Below are 26,794 nucleotides of genomic sequence, written 5' to 3'. Positions count from 1 at the left end.
AAAGGTGTGTATCCACTCGTTCTATTGTCATAGCTCGAGGGAGGGCTCCATTCCCTCCTTGTGGTTGTAGTATTTATCCGATTCGGGCTTCGACTACTCCTTCGGTATCTTGGGCTCCGAGATCTATCTCTCTTCCTTGCTCTGCCTCTCTGACTTATTTGTGAAATCAGTTGTACCTCTTCCAAAGATTGTATCATGGCCTTGAATGATTCTGCCAAAGCAAAGACATCTACTAGAGTAGCCGGGTCTTTTCCTTGTAAATGTTTTCAGGAAATCTGAGCCAACCCTTAGCCCTGCTATCAAAAAACTTTTCAAAGCTTCGTCCGAAGCACCTCTTACGTTGGTGGACTCACCGTTGAACCTCTTAAAATAGGACGTCAAGCTTTTATTTTCCCTTTGTTTGACGTTGGCAAGAGTAGTAATAGGCGGAGCATATCTCATAGCTGTTTGGAACTTGGTCAGGAACAAAGTCTTCATTTGGTCCCAGGAAGTGATCACCCCTGGCCCGAGCTTTTGAAACCATTGTTGAGCGCTCTCCCTGAAAGTTTCCGCCAAGAGTCGGCATCGAGCCAAGTCTGGAACTTGATACACGTCGATCTCTATATTGAATCGGCCCAAGAATTCCACAAGATCTGAACTTCCGTGGAAACGGAGATCGCTAGTAGTATTACGATATTCGGCCGGCAACTGAGCCCATCTTAATGCAGCGGAGAATGGAGAAGGGATTTCGGCCATGGCTGTTACTCTTCCTTACAAGTGATTGAGCATCCTCTTCAGATCATCCATGTTGAAAGTTTCTATGCCTGAGATAGCCTGCATGTGAGGTTGTGGACCTTGGGGCTGAGGCGGAGGTACTACTACCTGATCTCCACTTGGAGGAGCGTGTTGTTGATTAGCATTTTGGGCATTCGTCTGCCCTCCTCCAGGCCCTACCACTACTTCTTGGTTTTGCCCTTGATCTCCTCCCATTTTTCTTCTTGACCTTGGCCGCGGCCATGGGGCATCTTGTGATCATAATTTTGGGTATCCCTATGACTGTCATTCTCCCCATAGTTATCTCTTTCATCTCGGTTGTATGTGTGAGTATCCCTGTAGCCACGATAGTTGTCGCGGCAATATCCGTCTAAGTATCTACTTCGGCCTCCGCCTCTTCCCCTCTATTGGGATCTTCTTCAGCGGTCACTTCCATATCCTCGACCATACCGGTCCATCGATCCACGAGGAGGAGCTCTCTCATGATCGCTGTGCTGCTCCTGATTCTCATAGGAATTTAGGGCCACACGTGTAGTACCATGGAGCGTCACATCTCCGCGGTCGGCCTCTTTTTGCCATTCCAGCAGCAACATCCTTAGATCATCGTCACCCAAGCGGATCCCTAGACGATCTTTCAAGGCAGCGAAGACTCATTGCTCATTCTCCGGCATGGACTCCGCTTGTCGATATTCCTCAAGACCACGCCCAGACCGGTGTGGATGGGTGATTATCCGATTATCTGCCTACGGTACCTCTCGACCATCAGTATCTTCTTCCACAAGTTCAACGATCGGGGTGACGTCGTTGGAGTAGTTCAGACATTGCGGGGTTATTGGTATACGCCCGCCTTCAGTTCGACCGCGAGCGGCCAATGTTTCTTCTCGAGTCATGGGGGCTTTTCCTGGTGCATGGGCATAATGATTATGGCGAAAGCCCCTTCTGGTCTTGTGCCGCTCCACGATGCTTAGCCTTGAGTCGAACCCGTTCAGAGCATCTCCCATGCGATATAGTTGTTTTAGCAAATCGGCGCTACTGATCAGTACAGGTGGCTGACCCCCAACATCCAAGGTGGGGAAATCAGACATAGGCGGAACATAAGGCTCATGGTGATCATATTCATGATCAGACCCCTCTTTAGAACTTTCATCATAAAAACTTCTGTCATGGTATTGAGACATCTTTCCTCCTAGATGCAGATCTTGATTAGCCCCTCCTTCTAGCGCCATTTTATTGACGGAGGAATTTGGTAGCAACAAAGTTTGAGGTTCGTAGACGGAAACAAGATCTGTGATGGTGGTTCTTCATCGGAAAACGTGAACAGTAATCGTTAGATTCTATGAACAGTGTTCGTCGGGAAGTATGAACATTGTTTGGTGATGGTGATTATTGGTGGCTGAGATTGCTTAGGGTTAGTGGTGGCTCCTTTGCGCTCTCACTTCTGACCCCTTACAATTTGCCTATGTATCCCTATTTATAGGGAATCAAGCCAACGTAGTTCTTGGGGAACAAGAAACCTAATGGGCTTTGACCTCTTGTCCCGAGGCCTAGTAGGAAACCTACTGGAAACCGTCTTCTACTAGATTTAGGAATGTCCGTCGATGAAGACCAACCACAAAGGCCCAAGGCTCGTCCACGACTTCGAGGTTTCATGGAGTAGGCATCTCCCTGGCCAAGGAATCCCCTCCGCTACCAGCTGTTTCTCTAATTCGTGGACGCATGTATAGCCGTGGTTCATCCCAAATATTGGACGCATACTTGTCCCCCGAATAAGGAGCCCCTACCAGATTACAGGACAACTGATCCCAAGCTTTTGTGTGCAAAGTACAGGATACTCCGAAGTCTCCCAATGAGGACACCCGTTGACTAGAGAGACAGGGCTCCCAAAGCACACACCAAAAGTTTACCCCACATCTCCAATGAGGACACTCATTGACTACAGGAGGAGGCCTTCCATCTAGGTATACCCCTGGAGGTCTCTGACCACGAACACCGCCTTCCTGTGGTTGCATTACAGGAAGGAGTTCTTCAATAAAGTACCTGCATCAAATAAGTTAGTCATACTAATCCTCTTCCTCCTTGAATCATCCAAAGAATCCGTCCAAGCAACTATACTAGATATTCCATCCAAGTCATTTCTTCTTAAGGCGCGCCCTAAGTTCTTCCTAAGGTAAGGGATCAATCCCTAGTGAATTATTCAATATCTTCCTTCCAACTATCAGAGCGCGCCTCCCTCATCCGATGAGGGCACGCCTTCAATATCTACAGATGCACTTTGTCGTCAGTCATTCATGATTTAGGGCGCGTCTTTGCCTACTCATAGGGCGCGCCCTCTTTCCTCCCATAAAGAAAAGTTACCTTATCTTTTTCTTATTTTTAGGCGTTCATATCTTAATTTTGACTACTTTGTTTGATCTTATCCTGAATAAAGTTTATACCAATTTTTGGGCATAACTATATATATATATATTACGACTCTTTTAGAATTGGATTGTAAGTTATTAAATATTAAATTTGATTATTATATAAACATACTTTGTTTTTTAGCGTGTTTTAATTATTAGTTAGGATCAACTGATCAAATAGTATATAATAATTTGTGGTTGATAATATTCTAACCATACATTTTTGTTTGTATTTTTAAAATTTAAAAAAATATTATCAATTCTTTATTGATGAAATTTGAATTTAGAAACTCTTGGTAACAAAAAATTTAGTACGATTAGAATGTATAAGTAGAAATAAGAGTTTTAACTATCGGTTTGTTTAGTGTGTGCCCATGGGCACATGCTAAGAAAGTGTGATAGATGAGTTGTAAAAATTTGATTGGTGGGGATTTTTGTGCATGCAGGGGGGCCATCATTATTAATGAGCTCTGCACCAATCAAATTTTTATAACTCATCTATCACACTTTCTTAGCATGTGCCCAGGGGCACACACTAGAAAAATCCTTTAACTATTATTTTCTCGTTTTCTTATTAACTCAACATGAGTAAAGTTCACATGAGTAAAGTTCTATGGATACCACTATTTAATCAGAGACCTTAGAGACCACCTAAATTTTACAATCAATACACTATAAAAATTATTATTTTATAAAATATTCTCTACGAATATCACTATTTCTTTAAAATTGTTGAAAATCTTTCAAGTTTAAAAAGTAAAATGTGTAGTTCTGCAAACTGAACAAATGTTCTGCAAACTAAATATGTTGCTTAAAATAAAATATTTTGTAATATTCTACATGTCGTACATATATGATATTCAATATATTAAATAAAATAATGATGTTTGTGGAGCAGGACTCGTAAAATAATAGGTTTTGCAATATTTTTATAAAAGATTTTATTTGCAGAATATAAGTGGTCTCCAAGTTTTTCAATAAAAATATGATCTTCATAGAATTTAACTCCGCACAACATAGTATCTCAAAATATAGAAAACGATCTATTCTTAACATTTCATATTCACCGCTAGGGCTGAGCATTCGGTCGGTTCGGTCAGAAACTGAACCGAACCGAATTAACTGAAAACCGGAATATTATTTTTTTCCCAACAAAACTGAACCGAACTTACTTATAAACCGAAGCGAAAACCGAACCAAAATATTTCGGTTTATTTGGTTCAGTTATAAAAACCTTTTTTTTAAAAAAACCTGTTTTTACCATTACAAATGAAGTTATATTTACAACAACTTTGAAATTGAAAGTAAACAAAAGCCAGGAGCATTCAGATATTTGACACACAGGGCAACTTCCTTCTCATCTCTAATATTAGAGCATCTTTGTGTCGGTAAAACAGAAAAAAACATAAATCAATTGTCACAAGTACAATAAACAAATTGCCTCTACCCCTCAAATAATGAGATTGAGATATAATCGACACTGCAGATAATGTTAAACTCAACTGAACAACAATAATCATACACATCAATCTAAATAGGATTACTTGTGGAAATCAATCAATAAACAAAACAGTGATCAAGCAGGTCCCCACTGAATAAAATGAACTGCTATCAATAGTCACTGCTGCGGTTAATTCTATTGCAGATTCTATATACAACTGTGTAATGATGTCTTATGCTAGTTTTCTACTAATAATAATGTAATTTCATTATAATATAAGTTATTACTAATAATTAGTACGAAGCAATATACTTTAATACATTTGAATTTAAAAGCCAGGTTCTATTCTTAAAACCTTTAACGGGTCTGTGTATAGGTCGTGATTCTGATTAAAGATAAGATCATCTATTTAATTCTTGATCGGGGCCATTTGGTTTTGGTACACTATATTTTCAATTTTGTATATATTTAATGAATTATATTATATATATAATTTATATATGGGTGCCCTTCCACAGTCACAGGTGGTTCTAATAACTACATGCCGCATTGTTATTGTAACGCCCTCAAATCCGGGGTCAGAGGATTTGGTCGTCACTATGAAACCTCAATCCAAATCAACCTGTTTAATCAATAATTAAATGCCAGCGGAAGATATTTAACATTTATGACCCCAAACTAATCCAAGATCTTTTAAGGTTACAGTTCTAGAAACAAGAAATCCAAATTCCATCAATAAATTTTTTTACATTCTTTTAAAACTCTTTTCAACAAATCTCAATCTCAAAATTAAACCCACTAGTATAACTTCGAAATGAAGTATACTAGGCCCAAATAAAATACACAACTATAATATAATATAATATAAACAACTTTACACAATAAAATTTACACTAGCCCGCAAACCCTGGACCAACCACCTTCCAAAAGCTTCTTCTTTGCTTCCTCGAATTACGCAGCTAAACAGCGCAAGCTAATCCTTACTGGAGGTTAAATTTGAAAACAGGCAAGTATGAGCGAAAGAAATGTTCAGCAAGTTCATTATAATATATATATATGGTTGTTTTGACATAAAACCGACATCTACATCAGAGCAGAACCGTTAAAATCATAATTGTTGAATCATAAAATTCTAGTGGAGGAGCCTCAGAATTGATTCCTTAATCGTATTCAAAACCATTTTGATATTTTTGAGCGAAATGCTTCAGCAATACTTTGAATCTTGACGAGAATCAAACTCGTAAAACAGTGTTTACAGAAATATCGTAAACAACAATAACATGAAACAATGATTATAGAGTGGATCATAAACTCATTCAAAACCGAACTCTTCAAATTAATACTTACTTTGTTGTTATATCAAATTAGATATCAATACGAACTTTGATGCTCACAACACCCATACTGAAGTCAACATCAATCATCTATACTAATACCACCTTTGATATTTAACAACAACGTAAGTATAAGCATAAATCGGAATCTGAATCAAAACTGCATTTCACCATTAATCCAAAACAGAAACAGTTGATAAATCATTCCTTTTAAGATTATCAAATTATCAAAAGCAATATAATAATATCGATTGGAACCAAATTATGCACTATGTTGTTCCTGATGATCAGTCATGAAACAACACCGGTATCCCGCAGCCATACCGTTAATATAGGTACTACCCTTATCCCGAAGACATACGGTACCTATAGGGCGCCAGAAAAGGCATAACAAGCCTTGTAAGATATTACACTTCCGTATTACACTTCTGTATAATAGCTCACGCTGGACCGGTGCTTCGGCCTCTTACGCAATCAGTAACCATTCAATCTCAAAACCTTTTATTGAAAAGGGGTCATAATACTCGACACCCGAAACAATTTTATTCCCTCATTCACTTGGGCAGGAATACTTGCAACAAAATCATTTTTCTCATAACCCAAAACATTTGTAAATCTATTCTGAATATAGAATAGCAGAAGAGTGCTTGCATAAACAGAATTATTTAATTCAGCGATATGTAAAACATTTATCTATCTTGAACTGAATAGGGAAAGCAATACTTGCATGATAAGATTCAAAATAAATATCACTTGAATAATAAGTGATGATAGAAATACTTGCCTTTGGGTTTTAGCAGTTAGTCACACTCGCAATGACGCATCTATTCTGACATTCTGTCTTAAAGTATCACCGTCTTTCTTTTCAACATTTCACCGATATGCTGCTCCTGCGATTGCTAGAAGCCAGATATCCAATGCCATTCCATCTTATTCTTTATCCAACGTCTTATCCCGATCAGCTCAAATGATCCACATCTATAATTAAAATATAGAACTTTAATCGCCTAAACGATAATCATTCGACGAACTGCGCATCAAAAGCCTATCGTCTACCCATACGATAGCCAACACATAAATATAACAGACAATCACAGGACTCTTGATCCACATATGCACATAATTTATATAGCATATAAGCACATAACTCATATATCACATAATTCATATCACATAAGTCTCGGTTCATCAAAAGGTTCGACCCGGTGTGTTTAAAACTGAAATCGGGTCAAATATATGATTTATCGATGAATTAACGATTCAGAGTCATTCGTAAAATAAGCGACCTTTCAAAACAAAAGGTTCTGGGTCTCGAAAGTATTTTTATTGAAAGCGGAATATTTTTCTGAGTCTATACGCGTTCGTTTCGTATTAAACGGACGAACGGTTAATTTATTATGAATTTTTGAACATTTTTCAGAATAAAAATAATCTCCGAATCATTTAATAATTAAATAATAGGGCTCGAACATTCAAAAATGATTTTATAAAAATTATCGAGCCTAGAAAATAATTTAAAATAATATTTTAAAACTCGAAACTATTTTTCGGAATTTTTAAATCAAGAATAAATAATTAAATCTAATTAAATAATCAATTGAAATTAATTAATAACTAATTAAATTAATTAATCAATTAATATTTAAATTAATTGACTAATTAAATAATTAATTATCAACTAAAATTAATTAACTAAATAATTTGGATTTATTTTTGAATTAAAAATAAATTTTCAGAATTAAAATAATGATTTTCAAAATGAAAATGAATTTTCAGAAATTAAAAATAGGATTTTTGAATTAGTAAAATAAAAGAATTTTCAGAAACAGGTTTTGCAATTACTGTCTTCTTCCTTAACAGATCAAACGGCGGAGTAGGGGGAAAAAGTCTCGCCGGGAAACGGGGAAGACGACCGGAACGATGAACTCGTCGCCGGTTTCTGGAAAACCCAGAAATTCGGCCGACGTTTCGTCGGTTTCCGGCGTCCTGTAATCAACAAAATCAGTACTGATTCCTCTGGTTTTTAACGTCAAACTGCTCTAAATCGTAATCTAAACTCGATTACAATCCTAACATTACCATGGCAACACCAGAACTTAATCTCCGATCAAAATCAACAATTCTCCGATGGACTCATCGAAAACTTCGGTTTTTAGCGATTCTTCAACCAAATCAAATGAATAAGAGCTCAAATTGAAGCTAGGAACGTTTACAATCTACTCAGGTCATCACAAACAATCAAAAACCACTAAATCATAAACCCCCAAAAATTCGAATATTACCCTAAAAATCGATTTTAAAATTTAACAACTGTTGGAACGATTTGATGATATAAAATGATAGAGAATCATCTGTGATTCATTTTGGTTATTCATACTTATGATTTGGTGTTCAATAACACCTCCAAAATTGACTTTGATTTTCAGAATTCTCCAAGAACACCAAGAACACATATTCAAGAAAATTTTCAGAAAATCAAACCTTAATTTCTATATGATATTGAACTCTATTTTTGAAGTATAATATACCAAATCGACCAGAAAAACATGCTCTACAACATGGAAGCATCAAATCACATCAACAACATCAAGAACAAATTTTCATAATTTAATTATCAAATAATTCGAATATAAATAATTAAATAAGAAAATTACCATGATTTCTGGGCAGAAACTGATGATTGATTCAGAAAGAAGATTTCGAGAGCTTCGTTTTGATATGTTGCACGCCCGAATCGGAGTTCGATAACGCCTTCGTTCGTGTGTTTGATTCTCGGGAACGTATCAGTTTCTCGGGTTTTTCTCTGTATTTACGGTGTTTTAACTGGTTCCAAATGAATAAACGGAATAAACGAAATAAGAAATAGGCTATTTATATTTATGGAATATTGGATCGTTCTGGATCATTTTGGATCGTTAAATTAGTTGTTTAGCCAATAAGTAACTATAAAAACGATACAATTCAATACCAGAATTGGATAATTATCAAAACCGAGCTTTTTATAAAACACTATATACGAAAATAATGTAAAAATATCCCGTCTCTCGAGAATACGGGTTTTTGTTGATTACCGAAATAACTATCGTATCGAAAATATTGCGCCGGGCCACGCACGGGTCAAACTGTAATCCGGATCGAAAAAGTCAAAACACGGAAAATGTCTGGAATTACCAGATTAGGTTAGGAAGGAGTTTTCGGAAGAGTTTCGGGTTATAAAAACGCAAAAACGGTTGAAGTCGGACGATTCCCGGGTTATAAAATAATTTTGGTAATTACCCAGAAAATAACTAATAATTCATAAATCAATATAAAATCATCTAACACTCCAAAAATTACCAGAAAAATATCACAATTATCTATATTTTATTCTGGACATATAAAAATTAGAACACTTAAGGAATATCACATATAAACACTCAAACATCAATTCCACTTATCATATAATTCACAAAAATTCACATAAAAATCACATAAATAATGCCAAATAATTATAATAATAATATGTGAAAATATGGGATATTACAGTTATATTGTGGGAGTATAGCCGCTTTGCTTCAATGCGGGCTACGCAATGTTACATTGCGGGAGTATTACAGCTTTGACTCAATGCACCTAAAGCAATGCTTCAATGCGCCTAAAGCAATGCTTCATTGCTGCAAATAATTTAGTTTTAATATTATATAATTGTAAAATAATAGATAATAAATATATTGTTAGATATATTTGATAATGTCATGGCTAATATGATTTATATTTAGTTTTCAGATCTTACTTAACAGGACAAATCAGTACTTAACTGGAAATCAGTACTTATACTGGAAGTCACGACTTAAGGATATCAGTACTTATATTATCAGGAGATAATCATCAGAAGATAGATATCAGAACTTAAGTGCTGAAGGACGTTCGGATAAGGACAGTAGCTGATTAAAGGAAAGAAGATCGAGATAAATATAAGAAGAGATATGCATGAAGAAGGAATTCTATGAAGAATAGAATACTTGGAAGAAAAGATATCTGATTGATATATTTTAGGAAGCAGAATTATATTCCATATCAATTAGCGATTATCTTGTAACTGTGTAGTATATAAACACAGACATAGGGTTTACACTATAAGTGTTATCATATTCGAGAAGATTATTTATTGTAACCCTAGCAGCTCTCGTGATATTTGTTCATCACTGAGAGGTAACAGTTCCATACTGTAACAGAGTATTGTTTCAATAAAGTTTGTTTTCTGTTACTTAAGATATTAAAGTTCGATTTGATTGTAATATACACTGTATTCACCCCCTCTACAGTGTGTGTGACCTATCAAGTGGTATCAGAGCTTATATGTTAACACACATACAGTTAAAGATCCAAACACAATCATGTCTGACACAGAAACTCCAACTAAGCCTACCAAAACTGAAGAACCACCAAAGACACAAATTCAGAGTCGGTATGAGACCATCAGAGTTCCCATACTAAGACCATCTGAATATCCCATATGGAAGGTGAGGATGACCATGTTCCTGGAAGCAACAGATCCAGAATATCTTGATAGAATCAAGGAAGGGCCTCACAAACCAACCAAGCTCGCAGTTGCAGTTGCAGGTGAAGCAGCAAAGACCATACCAAAGGAGAAGAGTGATTATACTGCTGAAGATATAGCATCAATTGCTAAGGATACTAAGATATGACACTTACTGCATAGTGCCATTGATAATGTAATGTCAAATAGGGTAATTAACTGCAAGACTGCTAAGGAGATATGGGATGCTCTGGAAACAAGGTGTCAGGGAACTGATACAATTAAGAAGAACAGGAAGACAATACTCATTCAAGAGTATGAACACTTTGACTCAAAGGCTAATGAATCATTGACTGATTTATATGATAGATTTGTCAAACTCTTGAATGATCTGTCACTGGTTAATAAGGAGTATGATCTTGAAGATTCAAACCTTAAATTCCTGTTAGCTCTTCCTGAATGTTGGGATTTGAAGGCAACAACAATAAGAGACAATTACAATCTTGATGAAACAACTCTTGATGAAATTTATGGAATGCTCAAGACTCATAAACTTGAGATGGAACAAAGAAGCAAGAGGAAAGGAGGAAAGTCAAGGATAGTTGCTCTTAAGGCTGAAGAAGAATCCCCCAAGGCAGCTACCTCAAGGAAAGACAAGGGTAAAGCTCTTTTCACAAAGTCTGCTATTGAGTCATCAAGTTCTGAAAGTGATGATGACTCAGATTCTGAAAGCTTGCCTGAGACTGATGCTGATGAGAAGATGATGAAGCTGTGTGCTCTTATGGTGAAAGGGATCACAAAGATTGCATACAGGAAGTTCAGGAAGGGAAAGAAGTTTTCCAGGAAAGGCATAAGTTCTGATAAGAAGAATTTCAGAAGATCTGAAGGCAGAGGAGGAAAGTCTGATAGAGGAGATTATACCAATGTCAAATGCTATAACTGTGGTGAGAAAGGCCACATATCTCCTGATTGCAAGAAGGTAAAGGGTGACAAAGGCAAGGCTCTTGTCACAAAGCAGAAAAGCTGGACATACACCTCAGACTCTGAAAGTGAGGAGAACTATGCATTGATGGCAAATGCTGATAAAGAAAGTGCTGAGAGCAGTTCTGAAGCTGCTGAAACAAAGGTACCTCAGACTATTTATGCTTTTCATACTGATGATATTAATGAGTTGAGAAGATATCTTAAAACCATGTTTGTTAGTTATAGAGATCAAACTTTAACATGTGAAAGATTAACTTCTGAAAACCTTGCTTTTAAGAAAAGAAATGATTTCTTAGAAAAAGAGTTAGTTATGTTCCATCAAACTCAGAAGGATAGAGATGATGCTTTTTATGTTAGGGATGAAGTGCTAAAAATGAATGAATCTCTAAAAACTGAGTTAGAAAAGGAAAGAGAGATAATCAGGACTTGGACTAACTCTGGCAGAACAACTCAAAATTTGCTAAGTAATGAAAATTGGAAAGAGGGCTTAGGTTATGGAGAGGATAAGAATGATAAGGGAACTGTAGAAATTAAGCCTGTTGTTAAGCAAAAGCCAAAGTTAAAACCTGTTAAGTTTGTAACTGTAAAGTCTGATAATGATAAATCAGAAGTTAGAGAGGGATTAACTTCTGACAAACTAAAACAGGAAAAGACAGCTGAAGTAAACATAGGCTTAATGATTAAGAAGCAGCTTAAGCATAAGCTGAAAGATGTTAAGAATGCAAACAAGGTTAAATCACCTAGGAAAAATAGGAATGGAAAGGAAGGTGTGAATAAAAGCAATGATTATAAACCTGTTCTTGATGCTCCAAGGAAAACGTGTCATAACTGTGGAAGTTCTAACCATCTGGCTTCTTTTTGCAGGAAGAATAAGAATATAAAGTCCTTACCTTCAAAATCAGGACTTAAGAGTCAGTCTGTTGGATATAAACCACAAAATCCTTGTTTTCATTATGGTAGTTTATGGTATTCCATTTATACTTGTAAGGAATATCATAGTTTGTACTATGATTATTATCAAATAAAACCATCTTTGAAGAAAGTTTCCATTATTCCTTCTAGTGTAAATTCTGATTCAAAGTCTGATAGTATAAGTTCTTATAAGAAAAATGTTAACATAAACTCTGATGCTAAATCCGCTGCAAATGTTAACAAACTTGATAAGGCCAAAGGATCCAAGCAAGTCTGGGTCCTTAAAACTAATCATTAGTGGTCTTTGTGATTGCAGGGCAACAGGAAAAATATTCTAGTTCTGGACAGTGGATGTTCAGGACATATGACTGGAAATAAAGCCCTGCTATCAGACTTTACAAAAAAAGCTGGCCCAAGTGTTTCTTATGGAGATGGAAACATTGGAAAAACATTGGGATATGGCAATATCAATCTAGGGAATGTCATCATTAAAGATGTAGCTCTGGTCTCAGGACTTAAACACAATCTGCTGAGTATAAGTCAAATCTGTGACAGAGGTTATCATGTTGATTTCTTTGAAGAACACTGTGAAGTTGTGAGTAAATCTAAAGGCAAAGTTGTTCTGAAAGGATACAGGCGTGGTAACATTTATGAAGCTAAGCTTTCAACAAGTACTGATGGTTCTGCAATCTGTCTGATGAGTAGAGCATCAATTGAAGAAAGCTGGAATTGGCACAAGAAACTCTCTCATTTAAATTTCAATAATATAAATGATCTAGTCAAGAAAGATCTTGTGAGAGGACTGCCAAAGTCAGTATTTGCTCCTGATGGCCTTTGCGATTCTTGTCAGAAGGCCAAATAAAGAAAATCTTCATTCAAGATCAAGACTGAATCATCAATTCTTGAGCCTTATCATCTACTACATGTTGATCTATTTGGTCCAGTGCATGTCATGTCTATTGCAAAGAAGAAATATGCGTTGGTCATAGTGGATGAGTTCACCAGATACACATGGGTGTATTTCTTGCACACAAAAAGTGAAACTGCATCTATCTTGATTGATCATGTCAAACATCTGGATAAATTGGTCAAAGATTCTGTGAAAACCATAAGGAGTGATAATGACACTAAGTTCAAGAATTTGATAATGGAAGAGTTCTGCAAAAACCATGGAATTAAGCAGGAATTTTCTGCTCCTGGAACTCCACAGCAAAATGGAGTTGTTGAAAGGAAGAATAGAACTCTCATTGAAGCTGCACGTACAATGCTTGAAGAAGCAAAGCTTCCAACCTATTTCTGGGTTGAAGCTGTGCAGACTGCTTGTTTTACTCAAAATGCAACACTCATTAACAAGCAAGGAAAAACACCATATGAGATGGTGAAGAAAAAGAAGCCAAATCTGAAGTACTTTCATGTATTTGGATGCAAGTATTTTGTTCTCAAGACTCATCCTAAACAGCTATCTAAATTTGATCTAAAAGCTGATGAAGGAATCTTTGTTGGATATCCACTTTCCACAAAAGCCTTCAGAGTCTATAATTTGAGAACAAGAGTGGTCATGGAATCTATCAATGTCTCTTTTGATGACAAGAAAATTACTGGTCTTGAAGATTTTATTGACCATGATCAGCTGAGATTTGAAAATGAAGACTCAAATTCTGATACTGAAAATCCTGACAGTCTAAGTCCTGATATTGTAAACTCTGATGGATTAAACTCTGATGTTATTGAAACTGTGGTAACTATGTCAAAGGAAGATGCACCTATGCAGGGGGAGCATACTCAAGATCTTACCACATCTCAAAAAGCATCAGAACATACATCTGGCTCTTCAAGTTCTGATTCGTCAAGTTCTGATAAGCCAAGTTCTGATAGTGCTGAAAATCTAAATTCTGAAGAATCCAACTCAGAGAGCATAATTTCAGGGGGAGCATCAGAAAATGAAATTGAAGACAGCATGGATCATGGGGGAGCATCCAGTTCTAGAGAAAACCTTCCATCTGCAAGGAAGTGGACTAAATCACATACACCTGATTTGATAATTGGAAATCCTGATACAGGTGTCAGAACTAGAACAGGTACTTCAAATGAATGTGTGTACAATTCTTTTCTCTCTCAGACTGAGCCAAAGAAAGTGGAAGAAGCTCTTCAAGATGCTGATTGGGTGCAAGCAATGCAGGAAGAGTTAAATGAATTTGAAAGAAACAAAGTCTGAACCCTAGTGCCAAGACCAAATAATAGATCTGTTGTTGGTACAAAATGGGTATTCAGAAACAAAACTGACAGTGATGGCATAATTACAAGGAATAAGGCAAGGCTGGTTGCAAAAGGATATTCTCAACAGGAGGGAATTGATTATGATGAAACATTTGCACCAGTTGCTAGATTAGAAGCCATAAGGATATTTTTGGCTTATGCTGCTCACAAGAAGTTTACTATCTTTCAAATGGATGTAAAAAGTGCTTTTCTCAATGGAGAATTGGAAGAGGAAGTATATGTTGAACAACCTCTAGGCTTTGTAGATTCCAAACATCCAGATTACGTCTACAGGCTTGATAAAGCACTTTATGGACTTAAGCAACCTCCCAGAGCATGGTATGAGACTTTAACTTAGTTTCTTCTGGAAAGTGGATTCAACAGAGAAACTATAGACAAAACACTGTTCTACCTCAACCATGGAAAGGACTTACTTCTGGTCCAGATTTATGTTGATGATATCATTTTTGGGTCTACAAATGACAGACTTTGCAAGAAGTTTGCCAAACTGATGCAGTCAAGGTATCAGATGAGTATGATGGGGAAACTTAGCTATTTTCTGGGCCTTCAAGTCAAGCAGAATGAAGAAGGCACTTTTATTTATCAAACTAAGTACACCAGAAACTTGTTAAAGAAATTTGGAATGCAAGATTGTTCAAGTGCATCCACTTCTATGTCCACTGCAACAAAACTGGATAAGGATACTGGTAAATCAGTAGGTATTACTGATTACAGAGGTATGATTGGCTCTCTACTCTATCTAATTGCTAGTAGACCTGATATCATGTATGCTACCTGTCTTTGTGCAAGATTTCAAGCAGATCCAAGAGAACCTCATTTAACAGCTGTGAAAAGAATTTTCAAGTATCTTAAGGGAACAGCTGATCTGGGATTGTGGTATCCCAGAGAATCAGTTTTAAACTAATAGGTTACTCAGATGCAGATTTTGCAGGTTGCAAAATTGACAGGAAAACACAAGTGGAAGCTGCCAATTTCTTGGAGGCAGATTAGTTTCTTGGTTTAGCAAGAAACAAAAGTCAATTTCCACATCAACTGCAGAAGCAGAGTATATTGCTGCAGGAAGCTGTTGTGCATAGATTCTTTGGATGAAGAATCAGTTACTGGATTATGGGTTAACATATTTCAAAATCCCTATTTACTGTGATAATCAAAGTGCTATTGCTATGACAGGTAATCCATTTCAACACTCTATGAAAAAGCACATCAGCATCAGGTACCACTTCATAAGGGAACATGTGGATGAAGGTACAGTGGAATTGCACTTTGTTCCAACAGATCAACAACTAGCAGATATCTTCACAAAATCATTGTGTGAAGCCACTTTTACAAGATTGGTAAATGAACTTGGAATGGTTTCAGGTTCTTTCTCTAAATCTGCTTAGTTTTGTTCTGTTATATTAGACTTTATGATCAGTATTTACAGTATTTAATCTCTTTGTGTATTCTGTGCTTAATTGACAAATATGTTTAAGTACTGACTGTTGTCTGATAGATGTTTCTAAACTCTGATAAGTGATATGTCTGTTTAAGTAACTATTCAATCCTATGAGGATAACTGTGCTAGATGCTGACCCAGTAGTCTTCAATAAACAAGGGATCCCATGTAAGAAGTAATTATTTCTGTGGAAATCTGTTGACACAAGCAAATTCTGATAATTGAGCATAGTTGAGTTTACTTTGTCTATCTTATTACTAAGTCACAAACTAGAATAATGCTACTCATCTGTTAAGTTCTGATGCTAGTAAATCTGATGAATGCACTAAGTGCTGATAAACCTCACCTATCAAAAGAAAAAGCAAAAGAACCAAGGATTAAAAATCAGGTACTCCTTTGAGATCTAGAGTAAAAACGTGGAAGGGAAGACCCAAGTGCATTGCTGGTATTAAGTAATATGCATCAAAAAAGCAAATAAAATTTTTCTTGGTGACTTTTCACACTCTATGATTACTGGAGAGATACTCTGATAATAACATAAATTCTGATAAGCGGTCGTGACTCACTTACACTGAGAAGCCACTGTAAAATGGAATTCAAAAAGATGCATAAAATTAGCACACAATAGTTGAGGTGGACTCATGCATGAACTCATTCAACAGTAGGTTTCAGAATAATGACAGCTCTTTAGCAAAATGTTAGTTATGCCTTATTTATAAGATTTACTGAAGTGAATCAGACTTTACTCTTTGTCTGATATTTAGCTTAATGCACACACTAATCACTCCATATGAATGATAAAAATCACTGTGGTGATCTATGTTATTTTAGATGAACAATTATTGTATCACATTGCACAAATTCTGAGGACAAGTTCTGGTTGCATGTTCTGATGATTAAGTTCTAAAGAATATAAATCAGAACTTGTATGAGGACTTACTAAGATAGGCATTCCTTTTTCGAGTTAAGAAATTATGTTCTGATGACTGTTAAGTTCTGATATAAGTCTAAGTTCTGATATTACAGTCTAATTCTTTACTTGACTTATCTGTGGATAAAATTTGATAACAGTCTCGGTTCAAACTAGAATATGTTGAAGTGGGAGATTATTAGTCACAATGGTTAGGGTTAGTGGTACTCGTACTTGAACAGTCAACTTTTACTTGCTTCTTGTGCGCATTAAATCATGTTTTCCCTTTCCAATGAATGTTTTTCTTTTTCCAAGTCTGGGGAGACGAGGTAGAATTAATTCTACCTGTCAGCTTTAAATTTCTTTACATCTCCTGGCATTCTCTTGCCTATATAAGCAACCACTTCACATCAGCCTTCCCATCAAATCTTTTCTCACAAACTTACCTTCATACTTTTTCTATCAAAAACATGTTTTTGAATTACGAAACCTTCAATATGGAGCTAAGCTTTGCCGATTGGCAGCAGGAATGGCACGTCACTGCCATTCCTGATGAAATATGGGACTCTGTGCCCCAGGAGGTACTCACCCACCTCTTGTTCTTCTATATGGATTACCATCGCCATCTGGAGCGATTGGAGGAGGAAAGGCTGGAAGCTCTCCGCCAGCAAGAGCGAATCATTCGACTCGCCATTCTGTTTGTCGAGAGTAGGAAGAAGAAATGATTTATTTTCTTCTTCCTGGTTTTCTTCATCATCAGCCTTGCCCTGCTTCTTGAGCTAGGACTAAGGCTGTTGATGTTAGGTTTAGCAGCTTAGGGAAATCTTGTATAAGTTCTGATGTAATTTCAATTTCATGAATGTATTCTCTTGATATATTAATGAAATTTGTTTTTGTTTCAAGATTTTGTCTCTGAGATATTTTAATGCATTGTTAAATCCTGTTACATATTCATATTCTGATGATCATATAAATACTGTATTAATTTAAGTTCTGATTTTCCTCTATCAGTACTCACTCATCTGATTTATCTTGGTCATTTTCACTTGATTTATTTTCAGAATATTAATGTTGCAGTGAAAAATAATTTGAATAAGTGGGAACAGTTTCAATTTTGCATTAAAACTGATTTATCTTGATTAATGGAATATCTGGGTAAGTGGAACGGTTTTTCCTTGAAAAACTGCAAGTGGGTGGTAATTATTGCTTATTTACCGTGCCCATTACTTCTTGTCTTATATATGTATGACAGTTGTCAAGGTATGCTCCACTACTTTTAAATGCATGTCTGCCAGGTGTCCCAACGGTTACTTTTTGTGTATAAGTAACAGAGAGAAAAGATTGTCAAATCTTTTATTTACTTTTCTCTTTTATCTCTCTCTCTCTCTCTCTTTACTTTTCTCCTTTCTCATCTACTGACGATTTTTCATATAGATATTTTCTCAAACACAATACAGGCAACCGCATTTCTCTCAAATTTTAATGGCACCCAAGGACATAATCTTGGCAGCCAGTAAACGTCCTCGTCAGGTACTTACTCGAGTAAGTTATTCGAGTAGTCTACTACACCGAATTATATGTAGTTTGATCGAGTAATTGACATCTAATGTAGGATGAGACTGTAGTCCCTAACGCTGCGGCTATCCCTGTACATGTCTCTCATCCTGTTCAGATTGAGGTACTTATTCATATTCGAGCATGTTATTCGCATAGTCTAACTCTTTAGTTTTAAGATGTATATAATGTTTAATACTCAATGCATTTGTAGGTTGCTGCTGCTGCTACTGCTCCCCCAACTTCACAATCGACCCCCCTATCCGCCCCCCTATTGTTCAGTCTGATGTTGTTCAGTCTGAGGTACTACTCTTTAGTTTTAGAACTTTACTTTTTTTTACTATTGTGTGTCTTATACATATTCGAGTATGTTATTCGAGTAGTCTAACTCTTTAGTTTTAGAGGTGTATATAATGTTTGATACTTAATGCATTTGTAGGTTGTTGCTACTGCTCCCCCTGCTTCACAGTCGACCCCTTAATCTGCCCCCTGTTGTTCAGTCTGTTGTTGTTCAGTCTGAGGTACTACTCTTTAGTTTTAGAACTTTACTTTTTTTTACTATTATGTGTCTTATACATATTCGAGTATGTTATTCGAGTAGTCTAACTCTTTAGTTTTAGAGGTTTATATAATATTTGATACTCAATGCATTTGTAGGTTACTGCTACTGCTACCCCTGTTACTCCTATTGCCACCCTTGTTACTCCTACTACCGAGCGCACTTTTGGGAGTTCTCCTATTACTCCTGCTACTGAGTCGACTCCACTTGCATGTGGCATGGTGAAATTCCTGATAGTTTGAGGATGATTCTTAATGTACATATGTTGAATCATTCCATTTTTTATGTTTGATTCTTGCAGTACGCATTTTGATACATTTTTATAAGCTTAATTTTATTTTTCATGAATATGTGTTTGATTTGATGCTCTTGAAATGTATTTGCAGATGGATGCTGATGAAGACAAGTTGAAGGATAAATTGAGGCGGGGTGGTCCTGGGCGGCGTGTTGATATGACGAGGCCATTGAAAAATAGGAAGATTTTTTGGCTATACAAGCACTGGTGGGGTAACAAGAATGATTTTATTTGGAGAAATCATAGAGGCAATGCTGAGCTTACTTGGGATTTTGTCCAGACCTTAAAACTAGAATGTGATTTAGACATCAATGTCGTGGATGCCTATATAGAGTTGTTGAAGGTTAGGGAGTCCATCTCGGGTCTGGAGCCCACAGCTAAGAAGTTCTTCTTTAACTTCAGCTTTTTCGTGCAACTGCTGTTAAAAGATTATTGCAAGAACTTGAAGGTAAAACAAAAAGTACTTTTTAGTTCATGCGTTACTAAGTTAATGATAATTGATAACTCTTTGATTTTGTAGTTCATTTGATCTTTTATAATTGTTTTAATGTTGCAGGCCCATCCCGAAGCTGAACTCTCAGATGTGTAGTTGGCCGGTCTGCATAGTTTATATGATTCATATGCAGTCCAGCGCATTGGGCCATCATTATTGGATTGTGACTTTGCTTTCTACCCTTGATCTAATGATGTTCACTGGTTTTTGTTCATTCTGGACATTAAACAACAGAAGCTCCTTTTAATTGATCCTCTAGCTGAATGGGGGGATAGTCTTAAGAGTATTTACTCTCGATATATATATGTCATGGTATTCTATGTTCTTCGTAATTACTTTACTAGTCAATTTACATACACTTGTCATTGTTGGTTACTAATTATATGAAACCAAACCTTTCTAGGAGTGCATAGTGCCAGCTATGTTGCATTACTTGGATCCTTCCAGATTTGATGGACATAAGTTGAAGGTTCATTTCGTACAAAAACGACCGATGCAGTCCAATACCCATGATTGTGGCGTGTACGTGTGTAAGTACATGGATGCTATACTTAATGGCATATCGTTGAGAGATGTTGTTTGGGAGCCTGTATTGGGTATTTGGACATTCCGGTATCGCATAGCTTGGGAGCTTTGAAAAGGGCTCGCTAGACGGATAAGTGACTATGGGATCCAGCAGAGGAACAGGGGACTATAGTTTATATTTTGGATTGTTTCGGTGTTTTCTTTGTTATTGATTATGATTGTTTTTATTGGATTGATGTTGCGTTTAGATTTGATGTTGATTGGTTGAGTTTAATTTAGATCATGATTGTGGTTGCTTTGATTGATTGTTGGTTGATTGATTTAGATTTAGTTGAAACAGGTTGGTAAGTTATAAAAATAAACGGAACCATGCCTTTTTTTTCTTAAACTATGTAAATCACCCGCAATGTTGATGTTAGCAGTATAAAGGTCTGTGACCAGTTTTCTGCAGAAAACTGGTCACAGACCTCAGCATTGAATCATTGCGGGAGATATCATATTTTACACATTTTACAGTTTAGTCACCCCGCAATGAATCATTATTGCAGTGACCATACCCAACAATGAGGCATTGCACTAGGTCCCGTTGACTATTTTAAGGTCTAGTTGACTTTGTTTATTAAATCATTTTTTCAAATTTTACCACTAATACTACATTTTTTAGTTATTTTAAGAGTTTTGGTGTTGAAAAATGTTTTAAAAATATTAATATTACTAAAAACCAAGTTTTGTTAACAAAAAAGGGACAATGAGTTTTGGGTGAAACAGAGCTCCCAGCAATGACTCATTGCTGTAGTAAGTACCTCCAGTAATGTCTCATTGCTAGGTACTCTGTCACTAGTTCGCATTGACTATTTGAATGTCTAGTTGAATTTGTTGATTAAATCACTTTTTTCAAATTTTTACATTAATACTGCATATTTTAATTATTTTAAGAGTTTTGGTGTTGAAAAATATTTTAAAAATATTAATATTACTAAACTCACTTTTGTTAACAAAAAGAGGCAGTGAGTCTTGGGTGGAGCAGAGTACCCCGCAATGAGTCATTGCTGCAGTGTGACCTCTAACAATATCTCATTGTTGGGTGCTCTGTCCCTATTTTCATACAATATTTTAAGTTGGATAATAAGAGTTTTGGTGTTGAAAATATTTTAAATAATATTAATATTACTAAACTTGGTTTTGTTAAAAAATAACATTAATATGCAACATTATGTGTAAATTTAAATAACGTTAATATTATGTAACTTAAATAGAAAAGTTAAAAGAACTAATGTACTACTTGTCAACAATTGTTAGGTTAAAACCTAAAAATTTCTTCGATCATGCTCCTCCCTTAGGGGACAGTTTCTTACATCTTGTTCTCCTCCGATCTCCCCACAATAATTGCACTTGCGAGGCTTGATCTTGATCTTTGAAGTTGCCGTCTCAATTCCACTTTTAAATCTTTTTGTTTTTTTTCCTTCCTTTAGTTTTCGACGTTGGAGGATCGAATATTGGATCATGTTGGTAGTCCTCTTAAGTTTTCGCCTCATGGGTTATTTCTCTACGCTCTTCATCCGCAAAAGCATCTTTCAAGTATCTCTTCTCTCTATCAATCACACCCATTAAGTATTTATACCGTGAAACAAAATAACTATCGGAAGCAGATAAATATTGAAAAGATTTGCACAATACACCATACCTTAATGGTTGTGACGCACCATTATTACCAATACCGGGAGGAGCATATGGAAGAGGCCCCATAATTTTATTGCCGTTCATTGTCCACCTACCCATGATGATACTTTCCGGTATCTTGATTTTTTGTTTTTCGTCAAGATAACGGATTATGTGTTTGCAAATCATCCCGAAATGTTCAAACTTCTTACACGAGCATTCAATTTTTTCGTACATGAAAACCGTCACTCGATATTTTCTTCAGCAATTCTCCGGCAGGGTAGCCTTCTCAACCAAATACAGTTTCGACATATAAGTTCCATTGTTTTTGACACTGTTCACGATGTAACATGTACTTTTCATAAGCTCCTTTTGAAAATGTTTGAACATTTCTTTCGTGTAGATTTCGGATGCATGCATTTTCAAGGATGAGTGCAAAACTAATCTCATTTCCAATTGTTCGTTGTCATAATCGGCTTTAACCTCCTTCAGATATTGTGTCTCCAAAGCCTTTTGGGAGTTCTCAATGAATTCCTTCAAACCGGTAGATGATTGCACATATTCATCAAAAAAAAAATTGTAGACTCGCTTCTTGAAGTTGTAGTCATGCCGGCGGAAAAATGTTGCTTCGTGTAATCACCAATCCATTGAGTTCTAATAGCATACATGTCATTTAACCAAGCATGATCCTCAAGATCGTACTTCTCGACTAATTGCTCCCATCTATCTTCAAATTTTGTAGGTGTTAACGACTTGTACACACATGCATTAAACCCTGTCTTGAACTCCAGATAATTTGTGTACAAATAAGACAACTTCTCGGAAAACTTACTACTTATATGCCATGTACAATATGTATGCTTTGTTTGTGGCATAGGCATGACCTCGGCAATGGCATTTTCCGATGCAATGTCTTGATCAGTAATAATTATTCGAGGCGGTTTATTGTCGACGGCTTCCAACCATGTCCTCAAAACCCACTTATACGATGCCTCAGTCTCATCCCTTACAAGTGAAAATCCAAATAGTATATTTTGATAATGGTGGTTTACGCCCGTAATAGGTATGAAAGGCATATAATACCTATTCTTCTGGTAAGTTGAATCAAACGTAACCACATCACCAAAATTCTTGTACGTGTTCATGGATCGAGGATCAACCCACACCAAACCCCGTACACGATTCTCATCATCTACATCCACCCGATAAAAGAAATTACCAAAACTATTTTCTTGTAGTTCTCGTAGCAAAAGTAATCAACACTCCGCATCACCCGAATCAAACACTCAGCGCCGAATATCACGTATAACATTACGTACGTCTTGATTAGAAAAACCAAGATTTTCAACACCCCCCTTTGTCTCGCTAGGAAACTTCATTATTTTGCTCGTCTCAATTCCCGATTTGTTAAACAACTCAATCAATGATCGCGTCATAGGATCTATGTTGAGTGATCTTTGAAAAAATTGAACTTTTTCCGGCGACACCAATTTATGATTGTGTTCTAAATCCACCGAACTAATTTTCCATTTGTCCATCTTCACTTTGTGAACGACACACATTCGAGCACCACAATTCGTTCGTGGAATTACCTCTCTAACTCGTTTTCCTTTACCAAAATCCAACGGCGTCGCTCCTACCCTTTCACCTTTTCGACAAATAAACAAACGGTATGATGGTTCATTTATGTTTGTTCGCTTATGAGTATTCCTAATTATTATCTCGAATCCCTCTTTTCGACCATAATTCCTATAAAATGCTTCCGCATCATCCAATGTATCGAAAATCTTGCCGACATAAGGCACAACATCGTTACAATTCTTAAATCCATGATTTTTTTTCTCAACATTTTTCTCATCTTTTACGTCATCAACATTTTCACCGTCAAAATTATCACCACCAACGTTATCAATATTATGACCGCCAACATTATCACCACCAACGTTATTATCAACATTATGAACACTAACATTATCAACATTAGTATTATCACCACCAACATTATTCATATTATCAACACTATCAAGATTTACAATATCTTCATCAACAAATAACTTAGACGAGCTACGCTACGGGGTTTCGTCTAACGGGGGTATAATAATCTTAATTATCATTTTCACTAGAAGAGGAACTACAAGCTTTAAATAAAAAAGAAGTCATCAACAATCGAAAACTAATCTTTTGAGATCACCTTCAGGAATGAGTAAATTGAAAGTAAATTTGAAATTGTTGAAAGTAAATTGTAACTTGTAAAATGAGTAATAAGAAAGTAAATGTTGAATCAAACAAACTGTCTCCGGCAATGAAACATTCCAGCAATGAAACATTGCTGGAGTGACCCATTAAATAAAACCACCAACCAGATTTTGGAGCCATTATGGCAGAGTTTCCCCCCCCCCAATCACGCATTGCGGCCTCCAGCAATCAATCAATGCGGGAGTACTCTAATTAAAAATTAATTTTAATTAAAGTATTTCTGAATTTTAATTATTTTTTTAAATAGTATTTCTGAATTTTTATTATTACAAAATTTTGTGAGTTTTATGTTTTTAAAAATTATCATATGAGTTATTTTAGTTAAAAAATCAAATTATCAATTTTAATAATAAAATTTATATTATTAATTTTATACTTTTTTGTGAATTCAAACTTAATTTTTGTGCAAATATTGAATCAATATCATTTTTTGTGCCAATATTAATAAAAATTGACTGGTCAAATGTTTGACCGACCCACCGCATTGGCTCATTGCTGCAGTGAGCCTTGCCGCTTTGAAGCAATGCTGCAGTTATTTTTAATTATTTTTTAGTATAGTATTTTTGAATTTTTATTATTACGAATTTTTGGGAGTTTTATGTTTTTAAAAATTATCATATGAGTTATTTTAGTTAAAAAATCAAATTATCAATTTTAATAATAAAATTTATATTATTGATTTTATACTTTTTTGTGAATTCAAACTTAATTTTTGTGCAAAATATTAAATCAATATCAATTTTTGTGAATTCATACTTAATTTTTGTTTTTAAAATTTATATTATTAATTTTATACTTTTTTGTGAATTCATACTTAATTTGTGTGCACATATTAAATCAATATCAATGTTTGTGCCAATATTAATAAAAATTGACTGGTCAAAAGTTTGACCGACACTTGTAATCTCATTTCTTTTCAACATTCTCTTCTCTATTTCATTCTACATTTTCTCTTCAACATTCTCTTCTCTATTTTCCGAAAAATGGTTTTCTAGTATGATTGGGACAATAACAAGATAATTATCGATGGTGTGGCTTACGACGGGCCCGAAGGAGAAGAAGACATGACAATAGCTCTCCGCCGTATTCAAATGGCGCTTGAGCGCAAGAAAAAAAAAAAGGAAAATGAGGCGAAGGCGAAGGCGGAAAAGTTGAAGAGAAAGAAGAACGACGATAAGGGTGATAAAGGCGGTTCTTCCAATACCGTTAAATCTTGATCATTCTCGCCGGAATAAAATATTTAAGTTATTATGTATTTTGTTTAAGAAAATATTTGAATGTACTCCATTTATATTTGAATGTATAAATTATTTAATGTTTTATCTTTCTTGTACTTGTCGAATTTAATTTATCAATTTTTAATTTATAGTAAACAAATATAATGCTAAAAATTAAAAATGTGAAAAACTAAAAAAAGTGAAATTTATCGAATTTTCTTTACCTATAAAAAAATATAAAAAAAACTTAGCCCCTAAAATGTTAAAAATTTCTTGGTAACAAACTATATAAAAATAACTCGGTCACCTGCCGCATTGTGTCATTGCTACTCCCTCAATGAAAAAATGCGGCAGGTGGCTCTTCAACCACCCGCCGACGTGTTTTAAATATGTTATGGCTGTGGTTAACACCTCCCACATTGACACAGTACGGGAGGGGGGATTTTTATATTATTTTATTCTTATTTTTTTTAAAATGGAAAAATTGTATAGAATTTTTTTTTTAATTCAGTATAACTTCATTATACAGTACAAATGTGTTATTATACATAAATTTGAAATATTGAAAATTTAAATAACACATTTGTATCTGCCAGTCATTTTTGGATCTGCTCCTAACCAAGTGACTCACGTCATCAAATTTTATGTGATCAATGCTCCTTCTTCATACAACGGAATCGTTGGCAGATCAGCTCTAACCATGATGCAAGCAATAACTTCAATCTCCCATCTCAAGATCAAATTCCCAACCCCGACAGGAGTCGGAGAGATTAAAGGAGATTATGGAGTCGCTGAAACATGCTACAACCAGGGATTAGTTATGGCAGAGACACATCAAGATAACAAAAGGAAGGCTACAGTCCTTCGCAAGCAACAAAGCATGAAGAAGCACCGACCCCAGACACGGGAAGAAGCGAACAAAACAAGTCCAGAACAACTGGCAAGCAACCAAGTCATGGTACTGGACAAGACAAACCAAGTCCCAGACAAACCTAGTCTTACTATGAAAGCAACAAAAGAACCTGAACAAGCAAACATCTATCTGAAGAGGAACTCTGAAGCCCGAATTCACCAAATGATTTCAAACAAAGAACAAGCAAAAATCGAAGCTGCAGTCGAAATAGAAGAAGTCGAAGTAGACGAAAGCAATTCTAGCAAAAAGTGAAAGTTGGGTCAGGACTCGAGGAGTCCTTCAAGAAGAGATTAGTATCCTTGCTCCGGGAGTACAGAAATGTTTTTTCCTGGAGTCCAAGGGACATGCCAGGACTA

General features: G+C 35.8%; 1 protein-coding gene across 1 annotated transcript; it reads right to left on the bottom strand.

Annotated features, from left to right (window-relative positions):
- Positions 1-22,588: 22,588 nt before the first annotated feature.
- LOC141714850 (protein FAR1-RELATED SEQUENCE 5-like) lies at positions 22,589-24,061 on the bottom strand. The gene is made up of 2 exons (XM_074518346.1): positions 23,356-24,061; positions 22,589-23,244 (listed from the first exon to the last, which is right to left on the bottom strand). The coding sequence occupies exons 1-2, from the start codon at positions 24,059-24,061 to the stop codon at positions 22,589-22,591; spliced, it is 1,362 nt and encodes a 453-aa protein (XP_074374447.1).
- Between the last annotated feature and the right edge of the window lie 2,733 nt (positions 24,062-26,794).

The sequence above is a fragment of the Apium graveolens genome, chromosome 3, assembly GCF_009905375.1.
Source record: "Apium graveolens cultivar Ventura chromosome 3, ASM990537v1, whole genome shotgun sequence".
NCBI lineage: Eukaryota > Viridiplantae > Streptophyta > Magnoliopsida > Apiales > Apiaceae > Apium > Apium graveolens.
This window is presented reverse-complemented; position numbering and strand designations above follow the sequence as displayed.